Consider the following 24,786-nt stretch of genomic DNA (forward strand, 5'->3'; position numbering starts at 1 on the left):
TTAAATAAAGTTTGATTTGATTTCGTCTCCATTTTAAATAAAGTTTGATTTGATTTCTCCCCCAGGTCTAGGCCCAGTTTGTCCATCCCAGATGTCTGTAGCCAAAGAGGACAGTGCCAGCTCCCAGGATGATGCTACGGATGAGATCATGGATCGGCTAGTCAAGTCTGTTACCAGGAACCCCACAGAGAGGCCGTCCAGCCCCAAGACACGCAAACGCTCCCGCCTCAACAGGAAGTCGTGTGAGTACTACAACATGGAGAGGAATGGCCTTTAAGGAGACCAGAGCCAGCTGTTGAATTTATCTCTTCAACTAAACAAACTCTCTCTATTTCTTCGAGTGTTATTTCCCCAAGAGATCCCCTCTAAATGTAGAGAGGCTGGTGTACTGCCATTCCATACAGCTCCCACCGTTGATCACCAGCCTTGTAGGTGTGCAGCCTTTTGTTCAAGCCCAGCACCTAATTTCTAAAAATATATATATTTATTTTTTATTTGACCTTTATTTAACCAGGTAGGCTAGTTGAGAACAAGTTCTCATTTACAACTGCGACCTGGCCAAGATAAAGCAAAGCAGTGCGACACAAACAACAACACAGAGTTACACATGGGATAAACAAACATACAGTCAATAACACAATGTCAAAAATTCACCTAATCAAGGTCTTCAATCGTTACAGTAGTGTTTGGCGGGAACAAAAGGCATCCACTCTGTAGTCCTACTAGACTAGGCTTGGTGACTACTGTCTTCCGTCCACTCTGTAGTCCTACTAGACTAGGCTTGGTGACTACTGTCTTCCACTCTGTAGTCCTACTAGACAAGGCTTGGTGACTACTGTCTTCCACTCTGTAGTCCTACTAGACTAGGCTTGGTGACTACTGTCTTCCGTCCACTCTGTAGTTCTACTAGACTAGGCTTGGTGACTGTCTTCCACTCTGTAGTCCTACTAGACAAGGCTTGGTGACTACTGTCTTCCACTCTGTAGTCCTACTAGACAAGGCTTGGTGACTACTGTCTTCCACTCTGTAGTCCTACTAGACAAGGCTTGGTGACTACTGTCTTCCACTCTGTAGTCCTACTAGACAAGGCTTGGTGACTACTGTCTTCCGTCCACTCTGTAGTCCTACTAGACAAGGCTTGGTGACTACTGTCTTCTGTCCACTCTGTAGTCCTACTAGACAAGGCTTGGTGACTACTGTCTTCTGTCCACTCTGTAGTCCTACTAGACAAGGCTTGGTGACTACTGTCTTCCGTCCACTCTGTAGTCCTACTAGACAAGGCTTGGTGACTACTGTCTTCCACTCTGTAGTCCTACTGGACAAGGCTTGGTGACTACTGTCTTCCACTCTGTAGTCCTACTAGACTAGGCTTGGTGACTACTATCTTCCGTCCACTCTGTAGTCCTACTAGACAAGGCTTGGTGACTACTGTCTTCCGTCCACTCTGTAGTCCTACTAGACAAGGCTTGGTGACGACTGTCTTCCGTCCACTCTGTAGTCCTACTAGACAAGGCTTGGTGACTGCTGTCTTCCGTCCACTCTGTAGTCCTACTAGACTAGGCTTGGTGACTACTGTCTTCCGTCCACTCTGTAGTCCTACTAGACAAGGCTTGGTGACTACTGTCTTCCGTCCACTCTGTAGTCCTTCTAGACAAGGCTTGGTGACTGCTGTCTTCCATCCACTCTGTAGTCCTACTAGACGAGGCTTGGTGACTACTGTCTTCCACTCTGTAGTCCTACTAGACTAGGCTTGGTGACTACTGTCTTCCGTCCACTCTGTAGTCCTACTAGACAAGGCTTGGTGACTACTGTCTTCCGTCCACTCTGTAGTCCTAATTGCGGAGGCTTGGTTACTGTCTTCCGTCCACTCTGTAGTCCTACTAGACAAGGCTTGGTGACTACTGTCATCCACTCTGTAGTCCTACTGGACAAGGCTTGGTGACTACTGTCTTCCACTCTGTAGTCCTACTAGACAAGGCTTGGTGACTGCTGTCTTCCGTCCACTCTGTAGTCCTACTAGACGAGGCTTGGTGACTACTGTCTTCCACTCTGTAGTCCTACTAGACTAGGCTTGGTGACTACTGTCTTCCACTCTGTAGTCCTACTGGACAAGGCTTGGTGACTACTGTCTTCCACTCTGTAGTCCTACTAGACAAGGCTTGGTGACTGCTGTCTTCCGTCCACTCTGTAGTCCTACTAGACGAGGCTTGGTGACTACTGTCTTCCACTCTGTAGTCCTACTAGACTAGGCTTGGTGACTACTGTCTTCCGTCCACTCTGTAGTCCTACTAGACAAGGCTTGGTGACTACTGTCTTCCGTCCACTCTGTAGTCCTACTAGACAAGGCTTGGTGACTACTGTCTTCTGTCCACTCTGTAGTCCTACTAGACAAGGCTTGGTGACTACTGTCTTCCGTCCACTCTGTAGTCCTACTAGTCAAGTCTTGGTGACTGCTGTCTTCTGTCCACTCTGTAGTCCTACTAGACAAGGCTTGGTGACTACTGTCTTCTGTCCACTCTGTAGTCCTTCTAGACAAGGCTTGGTGACTACTGTCTTCCGTCCACTCTGTAGTCCTACTAGACAAGGCTTGGTGACTACTGTCTTCCACTCTGTAGTCCTACTAGACAAGGATTGGTGACTAATATCTTCCACTCTGTAGTCCTACTAGACAAGGCTTGGTGACTACTATCTTCCACTCTGTAGTCCTACTAGACAAGGCTTGGTGACTACTGTCTTCCATCCACTCTGTAGTCCTACTAGACAAGGCTTGGTGACTACTATCTTCCACTCTGTAGTCCTACTAGACAAGGCTTGGTGACTACTGTCTTCCATCCACTCTGTAGTCCTACTAGACAAGGCTTGGTGACTACTGTCTTCCACTCTGTAGTCCTACTAGACAAGGCTTGGTGACTGCTGTCTTCCGTCCACTCTGTAGTCCTACTAGACGAGGCTTGGTGACTACTGTCTTCCACTCTGTAGTCCTACTAGACTAGGCTTGGTGACTACTGTCTTCCACTCTGTAGTCCTACTGGACAAGGCTTGGTGACTACTGTCTTCCACTCTGTAGTCCTACTAGACAAGGCTTGGTGACTGCTGTCTTCCGTCCACTCTGTAGTCCTACTAGACGAGGCTTGGTGACTACTGTCTTCCACTCTGTAGTCCTACTAGACTAGGCTTGGTGACTACTGTCTTCCGTCCACTCTGTAGTCCTACTAGACAAGGCTTGGTGACTACTGTCTTCCGTCCACTCTGTAGTCCTACTAGACAAGGCTTGGTGACTACTGTCTTCTGTCCACTCTGTAGTCCTACTAGACAAGGCTTGGTGACTACTGTCTTCCGTCCACTCTGTAGTCCTACTAGTCAAGTCTTGGTGACTGCTGTCTTCTGTCCACTCTGTAGTCCTACTAGACAAGGCTTGGTGACTACTGTCTTCTGTCCACTCTGTAGTCCTTCTAGACAAGGCTTGGTGACTACTGTCTTCCGTCCACTCTGTAGTCCTACTAGACAAGGCTTGGTGACTACTGTCTTCCACTCTGTAGTCCTACTAGACAAGGATTGGTGACTAATATCTTCCACTCTGTAGTCCTACTAGACAAGGCTTGGTGACTACTATCTTCCACTCTGTAGTCCTACTAGACAAGGCTTGGTGACTACTGTCTTCCATCCACTCTGTAGTCCTACTAGACAAGGCTTGGTGACTACTATCTTCCACTCTGTAGTCCTACTAGACAAGGCTTGGTGACTACTGTCTTCCATCCACTCTGTAGTCCTACTAGACAAGGCTTGGTGACTACTGTCTTCCACTCTGTAGTCCTACTAGACAAGGCTTGGTGACTACTGTCTTCCGTCCACTCTGTAGTCCTACTAGACAAGGCTTGGTGACTACTGTCTTCCGTCCACTCTGTAGTCCTACTTGCCAAGGCTCGGTGACTACTGTCTTCCACTCTGTAGTCCTACTAGACAAGGCTTGGTGACTACTGTCTTCCGTCCACTCTGTAGTCCTACTAGACAAGGCTTGGTGACTACTGTCTTCCATCCACTCTGTAGTCCTACTTGCCAAGGCTCGGTGACTACTGTCTTCCGTCCACTCTGTAGTCCTACTTGCCAAGGCTCGGTGACTACTGTCTTCCGTCCACTCTGTAGTCCTACTTGCCAAGGCTCGGTGACTACTGTCTTCCGTCCACTCTGTAGTCCTACTAGACAAGGCTCGGTGACTACTGTCTTCCGTCCACTCTGTAGTCCTACTAGACAAGGCTCGGTGACTACTGTCTTCCGTCCACTCTGTAGTCCTACTTGCCAAGGCTCGGTGACTACTGTCTTCCACTCTGTAGTCCTACTTGCCAAGGCTCGGTGACTACTGTCTTCCGTCCACTCTGTAGTCCTACTTGCCAAGGCTCGGTGACTACTGTCTTCCACTCTGTAGTCCTACTAGACAAGGCTCGGTGACTACTGTCTTCCACTCTGTAGTCCTACTTGCCAAGGCTCGGTGACTACTGTCTTCCATCCACTCTGTAGTCCTACTAGACAAGGCTCGGTGACTACTGTCTTCCGTCCACTCTGTAGTCCTACTAGACAAGGCTCGGTGACTACTGTCTTCCGTCCACTCTGTAGTCCTACTTGCCAAGGCTCGGTGACTACTGTCTTCCACTCTGTAGTCCTACTTGCCAAGGCTCGGTGACTACTGTCTTCCGTCCACTCTGTAGTCCTACTTGCCAAGGCTCGGTGACTGCTGTCTTCCGTCCACTCTGTAGTCCTACTTGCCAAGGCTCGGTGACTACTGTCTTCCGTCCACTCTGTAGTCCTACTTGCCAAGGCTCGGTGACTACTGTCTTCCATCTTGGTCTCATTGTACTTGTACCTGAAAAAGGTCAGGACTAGATATGTGTTGCCACTGAGGGATAAGCCCTTTTGTCTCCGTCTGTGTCTCTATGTCCTTGTGTGTCCATCCACAGTATGATGTGTGTCCATAACAGAACTTTATCTGGACAACAGTGTGTTATCTCCCTGGGGCCCATAATATCTCTGTTGTTAGTTCCTCTCTAAAGATATCTACATACCCATCTTTATATCCTCCCAGAAATGAAGAACTGTTATCTGTTCTGTTCTGACATCCTGACATCTCAGTAACGTACAAGAACCTTCACAACCTTCCAAAATGGCACCCTATCGGGCCCTGGTCTAAAGTAGTGCACTATATAGGGAATAGGGCTCTGGTCTATAGTAGTACCACTATATAGGGAATAGGGCTCTGGTCTATAGTAGTACCACTATATAGGGAATAGGGCTCTGGTCTATAGTAGTACCACTATATAGGGAATAGGGCTCTGGTCTATAGTAGTACCACTATATAGGGAATAGGGCTCTGGTCTATAGTAGTACCACTATATAGGGAATAGGGCTCTGGTCTATAGTAGTACCACTATATAGGGAATAGGGCTCTGGTCTATAGTAGTACCACTATATAGGGAATAGGGCTCTGGTCTATAGTAGTACCACTATATAGGGAATAGGGCTCTGGTCTATAGTAGTACCACTATATAGGGAATAGGGCTCTGGTCTATAGTAGTACCACTATATAGGGAATAGGGCTCTGGTCTATAGTAGTACCACTATATAGGGAATAGGGCTCTGGTCTATAGTAGTACCACTATATAGGGAATAGGGCTCTGGTCTATAGTAGTACCACTATATAGGGAATAGGGCTCTGGTCTATAGTAGTACCACTATATAGGGAATAGGGCTCTGGTCTATAGTAGTACCACTATATAGGGAATAGGGCTCTGGTCTATAGTAGTACCACTATATAGGGAATAGGGCTCTGGTCTATAGTAGTACCACTATATAGGGAATAGGGCTCTGGTCTATAGTAGTACCACTATATAGGGAATAGGGCTCTGGTCTATAGTAGTACACTATATAGGGAATAGGGCTCTGGTCTATAGTATTACCACTATATAGGGAATAGGGCTCTGGTCTATAGTAGTACCACTATATAGGGAATAGGGCTCTGGTCTATAGTAGTACCACTATATAGGGAATAGGGCTCTGGTCTATAGTAGTACCACTATATAGGGAATAGGGCTCTGGTCTATAGTAGTACCACTATATAGGGAATAGGGCTCTGGTCTATAGTAGTACCACTATATAGGGAATAGGGTTCTGGTCTATAGTAGTACCACTATATAGGGAATAGGGCTCTGGTCTATAGTAGTACCACTATATAGGGAATAGGGCTCTGGTCTATAGTAGTACCACTATATAGGGAATAGGGCTCTGGTCTATAGTAGTACCACTATATAGGGAATAGGGTTCTGGTCTATAGTAGTACCACTATATAGGGAATAGGGCTCTGGTCTATAGTAGTACCACTATATAGGGAATAGGGCTCTGGTCTATAGTAGTACCACTATATAGGGAATAGGGCTCTGGTCTATAGTAGTACCACTATATAGGGAATAGGGCTCTGGTCTATAGTAGTACCACTATATAGGGAATAGGGCTCTGGTCTATAGTAGTACCACTATATAGGGAATAGGGCTCTGGTCTATAGTAGTACCACTATATAGGGAATAGGGCTCTGGTCTATAGTAGTACCACTATATAGGGAATAGGGCTCTGGTCTATAGTAGTACCACTATATAGGGAATAGGGCTCTGGTCTATAGTAGTGCCACTATATAGGGAATAGGGCTCTGGTCTATAGTAGTACCACTATATAGGGAATAGGGCTCTGGTCTATAGTAGTACCACTATATAGGGAATAGGGCTCTGGTCTATAGTAGTACCACTATATAGGGAATAGGGCTCTGGTCTATAGTAGTACCACTATATAGGGAATAGGGCTCTGGTCTATAGTAGTACCACTATATAGGGAATAGGGCTCTGGTCTATAGTAGTACCACTATATAGGGAATAGGGCTCTGGTCTATAGTAGTACCACTATATAGGGAATAGGGCTCTGGTCTATAGTAGTACCACTATATAGGGAATAGGGCTCTGGTCTATAGTAGTACCACTATATAGGGAATAGGGCTCTGGTCTATAGTAGTACCACTATATAGGGAATAGGGCTCTGGTCTATAGTAGTACCACTATATAGGGAATAGGGCTCTGGTCTATAGTAGTACCACTATATAGGGAATAGGGCTCTGGTCTATAGTAGTACCACTATATAGGGAATAGGGCTCTGGTCTATAGTAGTACCACTATATAGGGAATAGGGCTCTGGTCTATAGTAGTACCACTATATAGGGAATAGGGCTCTGGTCTATAGTAGTACCACTATATAGGGAATAGGGCTCTCGTCTATAGTAGTACCACTATATAGGGAATAGGGCTCTGGTCTATAGTAGTACCACTATATAGGGAATAGGGCTCTGGTCTATAGTAGTACCACTATATAGGGAATAGGGCTCTGGTCTATAGTAGTACCACTATATAGGGAATAGGGCTCTGGTCTATAGTAGTACCACTATATAGGGAATAGGGCTCTGGTCTATAGTAGTACCACTATATAGGGAATAGGGCTCTGGTCTATAGTAGTACCACTATATAGGGAATAGGGCTCTGGTCTATAGTAGTACCACTATATAGGGAATAGGGCTCTGGTCTATAGTAGTACCACTATATAGGGAATAGGGCTCTGGTCTATAGTAGTACCACTATATAGGGAATAGGGCTCTGGTCTATAGTAGTACCACTATATAGGGAATAGGGCCCTGGTCTATAGTAGTACCACTATATAGGGAATAGGGCTCTGGTCTATAGTAGTACCACTATATAGGGAATAGGGCTCTGGTCTATAGTAGTACCACTATATAGGGAATAGGGCTCTGGTCTATAGTAGTACCACTATATAGGGAATAGGGCTCTGGTCTATAGTAGTACCACTATATAGGGAATAGGGCTCTGGTCTATAGTAGTACCACTATATAGGGAATAGGGCTCTGGTCTATAGTAGTACCACTATATAGGGAATAGGGCTCTGGTCTATAGTAGTCTATAGTGGTAACCTCCTGGACCGGTGGGGGGGGGTAACAACCTCCTGGACCGGTGGGGGGGGGTAACAACCTCCTGGACCGGTGGGGGGGGGTAACAACCTCCTGGACCGGTGGGGGGGGTAACAACCTCCTGGACCGGTGGTGGGGGGGGGGTAACAACCTCCTGGACCGGTGGGGGGGGTAACAACCTCCTGGACCGGTGGGGGGGGGGGAACAACCTCCTGGACCGGTGGGGGGGGGGGGTAACAACCTCCTGGACCGGTGGGGGGGTAACCTCCTGGACCAGTGGGGGGGGTGTAACCTCCTGGACCAGTGGGGGGGGTGTAACCTCCTGGACCAGTGGGGGGGGTGTAACCTCCTGGACCAGTGGGGGGTGTGTAACAACCTCCTGGACCAGTGGGGGGGTGTAAAATGGAAATGTGTTTTTTTAATTATCCCTGAGACGGTTGACGTGGTAACGTGTGTTTCCCTGTCTGGTCATTGTTTTAGTTTGACATGGTGTTTCTGTGTGTTGCAGTGAGGAGGACTCTGAAGAGCGGACTGAGTGTTGACGTGGTTCAGGCTCTGGGACTCAGCAACAAGACTGGTGACAAGCTCTGAACACACAGAGACCTACACAGACTGGTGACAAGCTCTGAACACACAGGGACCTACACAGACTGGTGACAAGCTCTGAACACACAGGGACCTACACAGACTGGTGACAAGCTCTGAACACACCTAGAGACCTACAGACTGGTGACAAGCTCTGAACACACAGGGACCTACAGACTGGTGACAAGCTCTGAACACACAGAGACCTACAGACTGGTGACAAGCTCTGAACACACAGAGACCTACACAGACTGGTGACAAGCTCTGAACACACAGAGACCTACAGACTGGTGACAAGCTCTGAACACACAGGGACCTACACAGACTGGTGACAAGCTCTGAACACACAGGGACCTACAGACTGGTGACAAGCTCTGAACACACAGAGACCTACAGACTGGTGACAAGCTCTGAACACACAGGGACCTACAGACTGGTGACAAGCTCTGAACACACAGAGACCTACAGACTGGTGACAAGCTCTGAACACACAGAGACCTACACAGACTGGTGACAAGCTCTGAACACACAGAGACCTACAGACTGGTGACAAGCTCTGAACACACAGAGACCTACACAGACTGGTGACAAGCTCTGAACACACAGAGACCTACAGACTGGTGACAAGCTCTGAACACACAGAGACCTACACAGACTGGTGACAAGCTCTGAACACACAGGGACCTACACAGACTGGTGACAAGCTCTGAACACACAGAGACCTACAGACTGGTGACAAGCTCTGAACACACAGGGACCTACACAGACTGGTGACAAGCTCTGAACACACAGAGACCTACAGACTGGTGACAAGCTCTGAACACACAGGGACCTACACAGACTGGTGACAAGCTCTGAACACACAGAGACCTACACAGACTGGTGACAAGCTCTGAACACACAGAGACCTACACAGACTGGTGACAAGCTCTGAACACACAGAGACCTACACAGACTGGTGACAAGCTCTGAACACACAGAGACCTACAGACTGGTGACAAGCTCTGAACACACAGGGACCTACACAGACTGGTGACAAGCTCTGAACACACAGAGACCTACAGACTGGTGACAAGCTCTGAACACACAGGGACCTACACAGACTGGTGACAAGCTCTGAACACACAGAGACCTACAGACTGGTGACAAGCTCTGAACACACAGGGACCTACACAGACTGGTGACAAGCTCTGAACACACAGAGACCTACAGACTGGTGACAAGCTCTGAACACACAGGGACCTACACAGACTGGTGACAAGCTCTGAACACACAGAGACCTACACACAGGGACCTACACAGACTGGTGACAAGCTCTGAACACACAGAGACCTACACAGACTGGTGACAAGCTCTGAACACACAGGGACCTACACAGACTGGTGACAAGCTCTGAACACACAGAGACCTACACAGACTGGTGACAAGCTCTGAACACACAGACTGAGAAACAGTACTACCAGACACACACACACACAGACACACACACACACAGTACTACCAGACACACACACACACAGTACTACCAGACACACACACACACAGTACTACCAGACACACACACACACAGTACTACCAGACACACACACACACAGTACTACCAGACACACACACACACAGTACTACCAGACACACACACACACAGTACTACCAGACACACACACACACACACACACACACACACAGTACTACCAGACACACACACACACAGTACTACCAGACACACACACACACACACAGTACTACCAGACACACCAATGAAGAGGAAGGATGAACACAGTACCAAGGGCCTGGATCGACAGAAAGAAGAGACAGTACCAAGGGCCTGGATCGACAGAAAGAAGAGACAGTACCAGGGGCCTGGATCGACAGAAAGAAGAGACAGTACCAAGGGCCTGGATCGACAGAAAGAAGAGACAGAACCAAGGGCCTGGATCGACAGAAAGAAGAGACAGTACCAAGGGCCTGGATCGACAGAAAGAAGAGACAGTACCAAGGGCCTGGATCGACAGAAAGAAGAGACAGTACCAAGGGCCTGGATCGACAGAAAGAAGAGACAGAACCAAGGGCCTGGATCGACAGAAAGAAGAGACAGTACCAAGGGCCTGGATCGACAGAAAGAAGAGACAGTACCAAGGGCCTGGATCGACAGAAAGAAGAGACAGAACCAAGGGCCTGGATCGACAGAAAGAAGAGACAGTACCAAGGGCCTGGATCGACAGAAAGAAGAGACAGAACAAATAGAAAGGACATGCTGCTGCTGACTACAGTAGGCCCCCCCCCCAAGGCGTTCCTGCCCCCCCCCAAGGCGTTGAGCTCCTCTGGTCACATAGAACAACATAAAGCCACACTATCCTTATTGTAAAGTTTAATTCCACTACCCCGTAACGTCGCTACTCTGGTCTCCAACGTGCACCGTAGCGATGAACTAGCGGTGACCTCTGTTTCCCGAGGAACACGGTATTGTATATAGAGAGAGATGTATTCACGTTCAAGAACAAATTATTGTTATGTACCAAGGGGGGAGTTTCCACAGAGTCTCTTTTTGAAATGCAGTAATTCAAGGTGCAGCGTTTTGAAGGAAGTTGTGACTCTGATATGTACAGAATAAAGACGTGTGTCATGATACAATAGCACGGTTACCGTTGTCATGACTTCACTATTTCTGATCACGTGTTCACTACCGTTGTCATGACTTCACTATTTCTGATCACGTGTTCACTACCGTTGTCATGACTTCACTGTTTCTGATCACATGTTCACTACCGTTAGTTGTATTGAGTACAGGTGTGTCTACCTCTGTGTATTGAGGTGTGTATACCTGTGTGTATACCTGTGTGTATACCTGTGTATACCTGTGTGTATTGAGCTGTGTATACCTGTGTGTATTGAGCTGTGTATACCTGTGTGTATTGAGCTGTGTATACCTGTGTGTATTGAGCTGTGTATACCTGTGTGTATTGAGCTGTGTATACCTGTGTGTATTGAGCTGTGTATACCTGTGTATACCTGTGTGTATTGAGCTGTGTATACCTGTGTGTATTGAACTGTGTATACCTGTGTGTATTGAGGTGTGTATACCTGTGTGTATACCTGTGTATACCTGTGTGTATTGAGCTGTGTATACCTGTGTGTATACCTGTGTGTATACCTGTGTGTATTTAGGTGTGTCTACCTGTGTGTATTGAGGTGTGTATACCTGTGTGTATTGAGGTGTGTATACCTGTGTATACCTGTGTGTATACTTGTGTGTATTGAGGTGTGTATACCTGTGTGTATTGAGGTGTGTATACCTGTGTGTATACCTGTGTGTATTGAGGTGTGTATATGTTGTTTACACGTTCACTATTTCCTGTAGAAATATGTTCTCCACGGCTTTGTCCCAAATCACACCCTATTCCCTATATACAGTAGTTCCACGTCTGTGTCCCATATCGCACCCTATTCCCTAAATACAGTAGTTCCACGTCTGTGTCCCATATTACACCCTATTCCCTAAATACAGTAGTACACTACTTTTGACTAGCGCCCATCGGGCTTTGTTCAAACGTACTGCAATATGTAGGGAGAAGGGTGCCATTTTTAAAACGTACCTCACGTCAGTCCCTATTCTGAGGCAGTCCCTATCAGTCCCTATCTGTTAAACATACACCCCCTCCCCCCCTTTCCTCCTCTGTGAATGTTTTCTGGTTATTAAACCCCCTCCCCCCTTTCCTCCTCTGTGAATGTTTTCTGGTTATTAAACCCTCCCCCTTTCCTCCTCTGTGAATGTTTTCTGGTTATTAAACCCTCCCCCTTTCCTCCTCTGTGAATGTTTTCTGGTTATTAAACCCTCCCCCCTTTCCTCTTCTGTGAATGTTTTCTGGTTATTAAACCCTCCCCCCTTCCTCCTCTGTGAATGTTTTCTGGTTATTAAACCCTCCCCCCTTCCTCTTCTGTGAATGTTTTCTGGTTATTAAACCCTCCCCCGTTCCTCTTCTGTGAATGTTTTCTGGTTATTAAACCCTCCTCCCCTCCCCCCTTTCCTTTTCTGTGAATGTTTTCTGGTTATTAAACCCCCTCCCCCCTTTCCTCCTCTGTGAATGTTTTCTGGTTATTAAACCCTCCCCCTTTCCTCTTCTGTGAATGTTTTCTGGTTATTAAACCCCCTCCCCCCTTTCCTCCTCTGTGAATGTTTTCTGGTTATTAAACCCCCTCCCCCCTTTCCTCCTCTGTGAATGTTTTCTGGTTATTAAACCCTCCCCCTTTCCTCCTCTGTGAATGTTTTCTGGTTATTAAACCCTCCCCCCTTTCCTCCTCTGTGAATGTATTCTGGTTATTAAACCCTCCTCCCCTCCCCCCTTTCCTTTTCTGTGAATGTTTTCTGGTTATTAAACCCCCTCCCCCCTTTCCTCCTCTGTGAATGTTTTCTGGTTATTAAACCCTCCCCCTTTCCTCTTCTGTGAATGTTTTCTGGTTATTAAACCCCCTCCCCCCTTTCCTCCTCTGTGAATGTTTTCTGGTTATTAAACCCCCTCCCCCCTTTCCTCCTCTGTGAATGTTTTCTGGTTATTAAACCCTCCCCCTTTCCTCTTCTGTGAATGTTTTCTGGTTATTAAACCCCCTCCCCCCTTTCCTCCTCTGTGAATGTTTTCTGGTTATTAAACCCCCTCCCCCTTTCCTCCTCTGTGAATGTTTTCTGGTTATTAAACCCTCCCCCTTTCCTCTTCTGTGAATGTTTTCTGGTTATTAAACCCTCCCCCCTTCCTCCTCTGTGAATGTTTTCTGGTTATTAAACCCCCTCCCCCCTTTCCTCCTCTGTGAATGTTTTCTGGTTATTAAACCCTCCCCCTTTCCTCCTCTGTGAATGTTTTCTGGTTATTAAACCCTCCCCCCTTTCCTCCTCTGTGAATGTATTCTGGTTATTAAACCCTCCTCCCCTCCCCCCTTTCCTTTTCTGTGAATGTTTTCTGGTTATTAAACCCCCTCCCCCCTTTCCTCCTCTGTGAATGTTTTCTGGTTATTAAACCCTCCCCCTTTCCTCTTCTGTGAATGTTTTCTGGTTATTAAACCCCCTCCCCCCTTTCCTCCTCTGTGAATGTTTTCTGGTTATTAAACCCCTCTCCCCCTTTCCTCCTCTGTGAATGTTTTCTGGTTATTAAACCCTCCCCCTTTCCTCTTCTGTGAATGTTTTCTGGTTATTAAACCCCCTCCCCCTTTCCTCCTCTGTGAATGTTTTCTGGTTATTAAACCCCCTCCCCCCTTTCCTCCTCTGTGAATGTTTTCTGGTTATTAAACCCTCCCCCTTTCCTCTTCTGTGAATGTTTTCTGGTTATTAAACCCTCCCCCCTTCCTCCTCTGTGAATGTTTTCTGGTTATTAAACCCTCCCCCTTTCCTCCTCTGTGAATGTTTTCTGGTTATTAAACCCTCCTCCCCCCCCCCCCCCCCCCTCTTCTGTGAATGTTTTCTGGTTATTAAACCCCTGTTTGAAATGAATTTCAACATTCTGGTAAAGATAACCTGTTTGTTATTGTACGAAACAGAGTTCTGCTGTTACAATGCCTGTTTTTAAAATAGAGAATTAAAGTTACTGTCTATTGTTAGGATCTAAGCTGAGGACACGATGGCCGTGTTATGAAACCGTGTGTCTGTGTGGAAACACAGTGACAACAAACTGTAACTAAATGCTCATTGGTTGTAATAAGGTCTAATTGAAATCTTATTTTAAAGTGTTTTATCGTTGTATGTTTCCCAACTGAATAAAACAAGAACATCTTCAACCGTCTACTGTGCCAATGTTATTCTGTCACTCCGATGGGTTACGTTGCCTTGTGGCTCTAGTAGTAAACTGTCTCAATCTTTCACAGAATGCTACAGTCGGGAGTAGTGGTCTTTCACAGAATGCTTTCACAGAATGTTAGTCGGGAGTAGTAGTCTTTCACAGAATGCTACAGTCGGGAGTAGTGGTCTTTCACAGAATGCTACAGTCAGGAGTAGTGGTCTTTCACAGAATGCTACAGTCAGGAGTGGTGGTCTTTCACAGAATGCTACAGTCAGGAGTAGTGGTCTTTCACAGAATGCTACAGTCAGGAGTAGTCATCTTTCACAGAATGCTACAGTCAGGAGTAGTAGTCTTTCACAGAATGCTACAGTCAATAGTAGTTGTCTTTCACAGAATGCTACAGTCAGGAGTAGTGGTCTTTCACAGAATGCTACAGTCGGGAGTAGTAGTCTTTCACAGAATGCTACAGTTGGGAGTAGTGGTCTTTCACAGAATGCTCCAGTCAGGAGTAGTTGTCTTTCACAGAATGCTCCAGTCAGGAGTAGTTGTCTTTCACAGAATGCTACAGTCAGGAGTAGTAGTCTTTCACAGAATACTACAGTCAGGAGTAGTCATCTTTCACAGAATGCTACAGTCAGGAGTAGTTGTCTTTCACAGAATACTACAGTCAGGAGTAGTCGTCTTTCACAGAATGCTCCAGTCAGGAGTAGTTGTCTTTCACAGAATGCTACAGTCAGGAGTAGTAGTCTTTCACAGAATACTACAGTCAGGAGTAGTCATCTTTCACATAATGCTACAGTCAGGAGTAGTTGTCTTTCACAGAATACTACAGTCAGGAGTAGTCATCTTTCACAGAATACTCCAGTCAGGAGTAGTCTTTCACAGAATGCTACAGTCAGGAGTAGTCTTTCACAGAATACCACAGTCAGGAGTAGTCATCTTTCACAGAATGCTACAGTCAGGAGTAGTCATCTTTCACAGAATGCTATTGTCAGGAGTAGTCATCTTTCACAGAATGCTACAGTCAGGAGTAGTTGTCTTTCACAGAATGCTACAGTCAGGAGTAGTAGTCTTTCACAGAATACTACAGTCAGGAGTAGTCATCTTTCACATAATGCTACAGTCAGGAGTAGTTGTCTTTCACAGAATACTACAGTCAGGAGTAGTAGTCTTACACAGAATGCTACAGTCAATAGTAGTGGTCTTTCACATAATGCTACAGTCAGGAGTAGTCATCTTTCACAGAATACTACAGTCAGGAGTAGTCATCTGTCACAGAATGCTACAGTCAGGAGTAGTCATCTTTCACAGAATGCTACAGTCAGGAGTAGTCATCTTTCACAGAATGCTACAGTCAGGAGTAGTCATCTTTCACAGAATGCTACAGTCAGGAGTAGTTGTCTTTCACAGAATGCTACAGTCAGGAGTAGTAGTCTTTCACAGAATACTACAGTCAGGGGTAGTCGTCTTTCACAGAATGCTCCAGTCAGGAGTAGTTGTCTTTCACAGAATGCTACAGTCAGGAGTAGTAGTCTTTCACAGAATACTACAGTCAGGAGTAGTCATCTTTCACAGAATGCTACAGTCAGGAGTAGTTGTCTTTCACAGAATACTACAGTCAGGAGTAGTCATCTTTCACAGAATACTACAGTCAGGAGTAGTCGTCTTTCACAGAATGCTCCAGTCAGGAGTAGTTGTCTTTCACAGAATGCTACAGTCAGGAGTAGTAGTCTTTCACAGAATACTACAGTCAGGAGTAGTCATCTTTCACAGAATGCTACAGTCAGGAGTAGTTGTCTTTCACAGAATACTACAGTCAGGAGTAGTCATCTTTCACAGAATACTACAGTCAGGAGTAGTCGTCTTTCACAGAATGCTCCAGTCAGGAGTAGTTGTCTTTCACAGAATGCTCCAGTCAGGAGTAGTTGTCTTTCACAGAATGCTACAGTCAGGAGTAGTAGTCTTTCACAGAATACTACAGTCAGGAGTAGTCATCTTTCACAGAATGCTACAGTCAGGAGTAGTTGTCTTTCACAGAATGCTACAGTCAGGAGTAGTCTCTTTCACAGAATACTACAGTCAGGAGTAGTCATCTTTCACAGAATGCTACAGTCAGGAGTAGTAGTCTTTCACAGAATACTACAGTCAGGAGTAGTCATCTATCACAGAATGCTACAGTCAGGAGTAGTCATCTTTCACAGAATGCTACAGTCAGGAGAAGTCATCTTTCACAGAATGCTACAGTCAGGAGTAGTCGTCTTTCACAGAATGCTACAGTCAGGAGTAGTCATCTTTCACAGAATGCTACAGTCAGGAGTAGTAGTCTTTCACAGAATGCTACAGTCAGGAGTAGTGGTCTTTCACAGAATGCTACAGTCAGGAGTAGTTGTCTTTCACAGAATGCTACAGTCAGGAGTAGTCGTCTTTCACAGAATACTACAGTCAGGAGTAGTCGTCTTTCACAGAATGCTCCAGTCAGGAGTAGTTGTCTTTCACAGAACGCTACAGTCAGGAGTAGTAGTCTTTCACAGAATACTACAGTCAGGAGTAGTCATCTTTCACAGAATGCTACAGTCAGGAGTAGTTGTCTTTCACAGAATGCTACAGTCAGGAGTAGTTGTCTTTCACAGAATGCTACAGTCAGGAGTAGTACTCTTTCACAGAATGCTACAGTCAGGAGTAGTCATTTTTCACAGAATGCTACAGTCAGGAGTAGTAATCTTTCACAGAATGCTATTGTCAGGAGTAGTACTCTTTCACAGAATGCTACAGTCAGGAGTAGTAGTCTTTCACAGAATGCTACAGTCAGGAGTAGTCATCTTTCACAGAATGCTACAGTCAGGAGTAGTGGTCTTTCACAGAATGCTACAGTCAGGAGTAGTAGTCTTTCACAGAATGCTACAGTCAGGAGTAGTGGTCTTTCACAGAATGCTACAGTCGGGAGTAGTTGTCTTTGAAAACAATACATTGACAGCTCTCAGATCCGCACACTGCTGTGGCCCGTGCGCATGTGATGGCTCTTTAACTGGGGGGGCTCGGTCCTAGCGGTTCTTAGAGTTTGGGTCACGTGCCAAGATAGGCTACGCCAGCCGGTAGAGGCTCGACTGGGTTACCATAGCGTACCGCTTAATGAGAGAGTGAAGAGAGAGAGAGAGAGGTGTTGTTGATATTGTAAACTGGTGACAGGTATCGTCCCTTACGTCGTGTCCTTCTTATCTTACCTCCGGTACTCCCCTTGATGGTGTGTATAAAAAGAGAATAGAAGATGACGCGAGGCTGAGTGAGTTTAACGGGAAGATGCTACTCGTCAGTGTGCCTGTGCTCCTTCTGCTGTCGGTAGTCGGTAAAGATGCGGCTGACCTCCCCGCGACAGACGCGTCGTTTCTTCCGGACCTGGGGCTGCGTAGCGGTGTACTACCCGGTCCGTCGCTACCCGCTTCTCCGACCACCTCTCTAGACCGCTTCCAGGTCCAGCCCCAGGAGGAGTATGCCTCGCCGGGTATTGCCTTGGCCCGGTCCGCCGAGGAACCGTCCGCGACCACAGAGGACGGCGGCGAGTCTCACCGCCACGGTGGGGGGTTCCAGATGGTACAGTGGGAATGGAGCTATGTACAGACACCTTACGTTATCGCTATATGGATCCTGGTGGCCAGTGTCGCGAAAATACGTAAGTGGGACATATGACCCTATTCTCTGAATGTACTGGCATATAACCGAGTTACCAAGCAACCATTTGATCTTTGTGATATCCCGCAGTCTATAAAAGGTACTTTAGCAAGCCTATAAATAGGACTATTTCACATGCTGGGCTGTCATATATGCCCGGGATTTAGTCTATTGACTATCTAGAACAATTTTAAACGTATAGTTCAATGTAACAGGAATGTCCAGCGAAACTAAATAGAAGTCCTTCTAGATGTATGGTCGGCTAGGTATTTAAAGAGAAGTCCTAGATGTTATGGTCGGCTAGGTATTTAAAGAGAAGTCCTTCTAGATGTATGGTCGGCTAGGTATTTAAAGATAAGTCCTTCTAGATGTATGGTCGGCTAGGTATTTAAAGAGAAGTCCTTCTAGATGTAATGGTCGGCTAGGTATTTAAAGAGAAGTCCTTCTAGATGTAATGGTCGGCCAGGTATTTAAAGAGACGTCCTTCTAGATGTAATGGTCGGCTAGGTATTTAAAGAGAAGTCCTTCTAGATGTAATGGTCGGCCAGGTATTTAAAGAGACGTCCTTCTAGATGTAATGGTCGGCTAGGTATTTAAAGAGAAGTCCTTCTAGATGTATGGTCGGCTAGGTATTTAAAGAGAAGTCCTAGATGTATGGTCTGCTAGGTATTTAAAGAGAAGTCCTTCTAGATGTATGGTCGGCTAGGTATTTAAAGAGAAGTCCTAGATGTAATGGTCGGCTAGGTATTTAAAGAGAAGTCCTTCTAGATGTATGGTCGGCTAGGTATTTAAAGAGAAGTCCTTCTAGATGTAATGGTCGGCTAGGTATTTAAAGAGAAATCCTACATTTATGGTCGGCTAGGTATTTAAAGAGAAGTCCTTCTAGATGTAATGGTCGGCTAGGTATTTAAAGAGAAGTCCTAGATTTATGGTCAGCTAGGTATTTAAAGATAAGTCCTTTTAGATGTATGGTCGGCTAGGTATTTAAAGAGAAAGTCCTTCTAGATGTAATGGTCGGCTAGGTATTTAAAGAGAAGTCCTTCTAGATGTAATGGGCGGCTAGGTAGTTAAAGAGAAGTCCTTCTAGATGTAATGGTCGGCTAGGTATTTAAAGAGAAGTCCTTCTAGATTTAATGGTCGGCCAGGTATTTAAAGAGAAGTCCTTCTAGATGTAATGGTCGGCTAGGTATTTAAAGAGAAGTCCTAGATTTATGGTTGGCTAGGTATTTAAAGAGAAGTCCTTCTAGATGTATGGTCGGCTAGGTATTTAAAGAGAAGTCCTAGATGTATGGTCTGCTAGGTATTTAAAGAGAAGTCCTTCTAGATGTATGGTCGGCTAGGTATTTAAAGAGAAGTCCTAGATGTAATGGTCGGCTAGGTATTTAAAGAGAAGTCCTTCTAGATTTATGGTCGGCTAGGTATTTAAAGAGAAGTCCTTCTAGATGTAATGGTCGGCTAGGTATTTAAAGAGAAGTCCTTCTAGATGTATGGTCGGCTAGGTATTTAAAGAGAAATCCTACATTTATGGTCGGCTAGGTATTTAAAGAGAAGTCCTTCTAGATGTAATGGTCGGCTAGGTATTTAAAGAGAAGTCCTAGATTTATGGTCAGCTAGGTATTTAAAGATAAGTCCTTTTAGATGTATGGTCGGCTAGGTATTTAAAGAGAAAGTCCTTCTAGATGTAATGGTCGGCTAGGTATTTAAAGAGAAGTCCTTCTAGATGTAATGGGCGGCTAGGTAGTTAAAGAGAAAGTCCTTCTAGATGTAATGGTCGGCTAGGTATTTAAAGAGAAGTCCTTCTAGATGTAATGGGCGGCTAGGTAGTTAAAGAGAAGTCCTTCTAGATGTAATGGTCGGCTAGGTATTTAAAGAGAAGTCCTTCTAGATTTAATGGTCGGCCAGGTATTTAAAGAGAAGTCCTTCTAGATGTAATGGTCGGCTAGGTATTTAAAGAGAAGTCCTAGATTTATGGTCGGCTAGGTATTTAAAGAGAAGTCCTTCTAGATGTAATGGTCGGCTAGGTATTTAAAGAGAAGTCCTAGATGTAATGGTCGGCTAGGTATTTAAAGAGAAGTCCTTCTAGATGTATGGTCGGCTAGGTATTTAAAGAGAAATCCTACATTTATGGTCGGCTAGGTATTTAAAGAGGAGTCCTTCTAGATGTAATGGTCAGCTAGGTATTTAAAGAGAAGTCCTTCTAGATGTAATGGTCGGCTAGGTATTTAAAGAGAAGTCCTTCTAGATGTAATGGTCGGCTAGGTATTTAAAGAGAAGTCCTTCTAGATGTAATGGTCGGCTAGGTATTTAAAGAGAAGTCCTTCTAGATGTAATGGTCGGCTAGGTATTTAAAGAGAAGTCCTTCTAGATGTAATGGTCTGCTAGGTATTTAAAGAGAAGTCCTTCTAGATGTAATGGTGGGCTAGGTATTTAAAGATAAGTCCTTCTAGATGTAATGGTCGGCTAGGTATTTAAAGAGACGTCCTTCTAGATTTATGGTCGGCTAGGTATTTAAAGAGCAGTCCTTCTAGATTTATGGTCGGCTAGGTATTTAAAGAGAAGTCCTTCTAGATTTATGGTCGGCTAGGTATTTAAAGAGCAGTCCTTCTAGATTTATGGTCGGCTAGGTATTTGAAGAGAAGTCCTTTTAGATGTAATGGTCGGCTAGGTATTTACAAGGCTAGTTATCCTTCACTTCTGAACAGCCCCTGCTACAGAGAGGTCATTAAATTTAATTAAAGTATGATACTACTGTAGCTGATCAATGATGACAAGTATGCCTGTCATTGACTTGGGGGAAACTATTCTGCAGACCTCTGAGACATGATGTATGGAACTCTTCATGGAACTCTTTCATTTTAAATATCACTTTCTTTAAATTTCTCTCATTTCTCTTTCTCCATTCAACTCTTCATCTTCCCTTCACGCCACACTGCCCTCCCAGTCCCAGAAACCCAGCCCCACTGGCCTCCCAGTCCCAGAAACCCAGCCCCACTGGCCTCCCAGTCCCAGAAACCCAGCCCCACTGGCCTCCCAGTCCCAGAAACTCAGCCACACTGGCCTCCCAGTCCCAGAAACTCAGCCACACTGCCCTCCCAGTCCCAGAAACCCAGCCACACTACCCTCCCAGTCCCAGAAACCCAGCCCCACTGCCCTCCCAGTCCCACTGCCCTCCCAGTCCCAGAAACCCAGCCACAGTGGCCTCCCAGTCCCAGAAACCCAGCCCCACTGGCCTCCCAGCCCCACTGCCCTCCCAGCCCCACTGGCCTCCCAGTCCCAGAAACTCAGCCACACTGGCCTCCCAGTCCCAGAAACCCAGCCCCACTGGCCTCCCAGCCCTTGCCCTCCCAGCCCTCCCTCCCAGCCCCACTGCCCTCCCAGCCCTCCCTCCCAGCCCCACTGCCCTCCCAGCCCCAGAAACCCAGCCCCACTGCCCTCCCAGCCCCAGAAACCCAGCCCCACTGGCCTCCCAGTCCCAGAAACCCAGCCCCACTGGCCTCCCAGTCCCAGAAACCCAGCCACAGTGGCCGCTTTCCTAGAGAGAGAGTCATGGCATGTTCAGAACCCCCCCCCCCCCCCCCACACACACACACACACACACACACACACACACACACACTCAGGACTCACTGAGGTCCTGTGACACGTTGAGTTGGCTCTTACTGTGAGCCCGACTCTCTGTCTAGCTATTGGACTCTCTGTGGACTCGCTGGTTATGACCATGGTTGGGTAGGTTACCTTCTAAATGTAACCCGTTACTAGTTACTAAATTGTAATCAGTTGGATTACCCCAAACTCAGTAATGTAATCTGATTACATTCCGTTACTTTTAGATTACTTTCCCCCTTTAAGAGGCATTAGATGAAGCCAAAAAATATATGTTACCATTTGAACGACATCTATTGCAGGATAAATCAGTGTTAAAGTTTACATAGCCGGCCATATATGGATGTTACATTTTACTTTAGGGGTTGGTTATGTAGGCTTCTACTAACCCGTCGCTTTCTACTACATATAATAACAATACGATTAAATTACATCTTTACATTAAAAACCAAAGTCGATCAATTCCAGTCATTCCAATAAATGTTATACCCCTTGATGTTCAAGAATAGGACTTGGAAATATGGAAGTATAGATTAGACAAATGGTTTTACCTGAGCATGACCCCAAAAACTAAGGATGTATTCGCCCGTCCTACTCTGTTGTTTATGATTGTGTTGTCATGGAGAACTGATTGAGCTCGTTGATTCGTTGAAAAATAAATGATGCGCTCATGGATTGGCTTTGAGCGTTACTGAAAAGTGATGTTTACATGTGATAAGTGAATGCCATACGCTGCGTTTGTTATTGTTTACCTTTTTGTTGGCGACACTTTGATATCTCGATAATATGCAGCTGTTTTAAAGGGCAAATCCACAGATGAAACAATGACAAAAACGGTCGACCCCGCCTCTGTTTTGGTAAAACGGCTGAGGGATGGACCTGGAGAAATGTAACCAACTCTCAGATTAAATAGACAGAGATATGGATGCAAGGACTGACCATCCATGATATCAACATTATAGTTATAACCATGTTATGGAGGCTATACAGGACTGACCATCCATGATATCAACATTATAGTTATAACCATGTTATGGAGGCTATACAGGACGGACCATCCATGATATCAACATTATAGTTATAACCATGTTATGGAGGCTATACAGGACTGACCATCCATGATATCAACATTATGGTTATAACCATGTTATGGAGGCTATACAGGACTGACCATCCATGATATCAACATTATGGTTATAACCATGTTATGGAGGCTATACAGGACTGACCGTCCATGATATCAACATTATAGTTATAACCATGTTATGAGGCTATACAGGACTGACCATCCATGATATCAACATTATAGTTATAACCATGTTATGAGGCTATACAGGACTGACCATCCATGATATCAACATTATAGTTATAACCATGTTATGAGGCTATACAGGACTGACCATCCATGATATCAACATTATAGTTATAACCATGTTATGGAGGCTATACAGGACTGACCATCCATGATATCAACATTATAGTTATAACCATGTTATGAGGCTACACAGGACTGACCGTCCATGATATCAACATTATAGTTATAATATATTATATATATATAATATAGTTTAACAGTGTTTGTTTACATTTACTTTGTTTCGAAACATTGGAGTAAAACAAGCTTATATGTTGGGTTCTGATGGAGTGTGATAATTGAACTAAGCTCATGAGACATTTATGTTATATTCTTCAAGAATCAATGGATATATATATATATATACACAGTACCAGTCAAAAGTTTGGACACACCTGCTCATTCAAGGGTTTTTCTTTATTTTCACTATTTTCTACATTGTAGAATAAAAGTGAAGACATCACAACTATGAAATAACACATATGGAATCATGTAGTAACCAGAAAAAGTGTTAAACAAATCAAAATATATGTTATATATGAGATTCTTCAAAGTAGCCACCCTTTGCCTTGATGACAGCTTTTGCACAGTCTTGGCATTCTCTCAACCAGCGGTCTGGTTGGTGTCTGACATCATAGTGGTCTCTGACATCACAGCGGTCTCTGACATCATAGTGGTCTCTGACATCATAGTGGTCTCTGACATCATAGCGGTCTCTGACATCACAGTGGTCTCTGACATCATAGTGGTCTCTGACATCACAGTGGTCTCTGACATCATAGTGGTCTCTATCTTGTGGTCTCTGACATCATAGTGGTCTCTGACATCACAGTGGTTCTCTGACATCACAGTGGTCTCTGACATCACAGTGGTCTCTGACATCATAGTGGTCTCTGACATCATAGTGGTCTCTGACATCATAGTGGTCTCTGACATCATAGTGGTCTCTGACATCATAGTGGTCTCTGACATCATAGTGGTCTCTAACATCATAGTGGTCTCTGACATCATAGTGGTCTCTGACATCATAGTGGTCTCTGACATCATAGTGGTCTCTGACATCATAGTGGTCTCTGACATCACAGTGGTCTCTGACATCACAGTGGTCTCTGACATCATAGTGGTCTCTAACTTGTGGTCAGACTCACTCAGGTGGGACACACTGAAACCTGGGCCTTTTCTCAATGCTGATTTGAATGTCATTGAGAAAACAGAGAAATGTCAAATATTTTTTTAATTTTAAACATCCTTTCTGAATTTAAAAGTAATCCTCGAAGTAATCATCTACTTTTTCAAAAGTTTCTGTAATCGGATTACATTATGTAACTACCATCTCTACTGTACCAGTACTACTACCATCTCTACTGTACCAATACTACTACCATCTCTACTGTACCTGTACCAATACTACTACCATTTCTACTGTACCAATACTACTACCATCTCTACTGTACCAATACTACTACCATCTCTACTGTACCAATACTACTACCATCTCTACTGTACCAATACTACTACCATCTCTACTGTACCAATACTACTACCATCTCTACTGTACCAGTACTACTACCATCTCTACTGTACCAATACTACTACCATCTCTACTGTACCAATACTACTACCATCTCTACTGTACCAATACTACTACCATCTCTACTGTACCAATACTGCTACCATCTCTACTGTACCAATACTACTACCATCTCTACTGTACCTGTACCAATACTACTACCATCTCTACTGTACCAATACTACTACCATCTCTACTGTACCTGTACCAATACTACTACCGTCTCTACTGTACCTGT

General features: G+C 45.1%; 2 protein-coding genes and 1 long non-coding RNA gene across 9 annotated transcripts in view; 2 read left to right on the plus strand and 1 right to left on the minus strand.

Annotated features, from left to right (window-relative positions):
• The window catches only part of fhod1 (formin homology 2 domain containing 1), a 238,719-nt gene extending 228,507 nt beyond the window's left edge, over positions 1–10,212 (plus strand). For all 5 annotated transcript variants that reach the window (XM_071400433.1, XM_071400435.1, XM_071400434.1 and 2 more), the window contains 2 exons: positions 66–242; positions 8,517–10,212. In XM_071400433.1, coding sequence (XP_071256534.1) covers positions 66–242; positions 8,517–8,599 — 260 coding nt within the window. In that variant the 3' untranslated portion in view covers positions 8,600–10,212. The remainder of the gene's footprint in view (positions 1–65; positions 243–8,516) is intronic.
• Positions 10,213–14,009: 3,797 nt separating this feature from the next.
• On the minus strand, positions 14,010–14,353 carry LOC139575460 (uncharacterized). Its single transcript, XR_011674949.1, has 2 exons — positions 14,094–14,353; positions 14,010–14,055 (listed from the first exon to the last, which is right to left on the minus strand). It is a non-coding gene; the product is annotated as an uncharacterized lncRNA (long non-coding RNA).
• Positions 14,354–17,353: 3,000 nt separating this feature from the next.
• slc9a5 (solute carrier family 9 member A5) overlaps positions 17,354–24,786 on the plus strand; it is a 78,957-nt gene continuing 71,524 nt past the window's right edge. For 2 of the 3 annotated variants that reach the window (XM_071400413.1, XM_071400411.1), the window contains exon 1: positions 17,355–18,022. In XM_071400413.1, the coding sequence (XP_071256514.1) occupies positions 17,653–18,022 (370 nt within the window). In that variant the 5' untranslated portion in view covers positions 17,355–17,652. Of the gene's footprint in view, positions 18,023–24,786 lie in introns of all 3 variants that reach the window. The other variant, XM_071400414.1, reaches the window with a different exon arrangement.

The sequence above is a fragment of the Salvelinus alpinus genome, chromosome 5 (assembly GCF_045679555.1).
Source record: "Salvelinus alpinus chromosome 5, SLU_Salpinus.1, whole genome shotgun sequence".
NCBI classification, from domain to species: domain Eukaryota; kingdom Metazoa; phylum Chordata; class Actinopteri; order Salmoniformes; family Salmonidae; genus Salvelinus; species Salvelinus alpinus.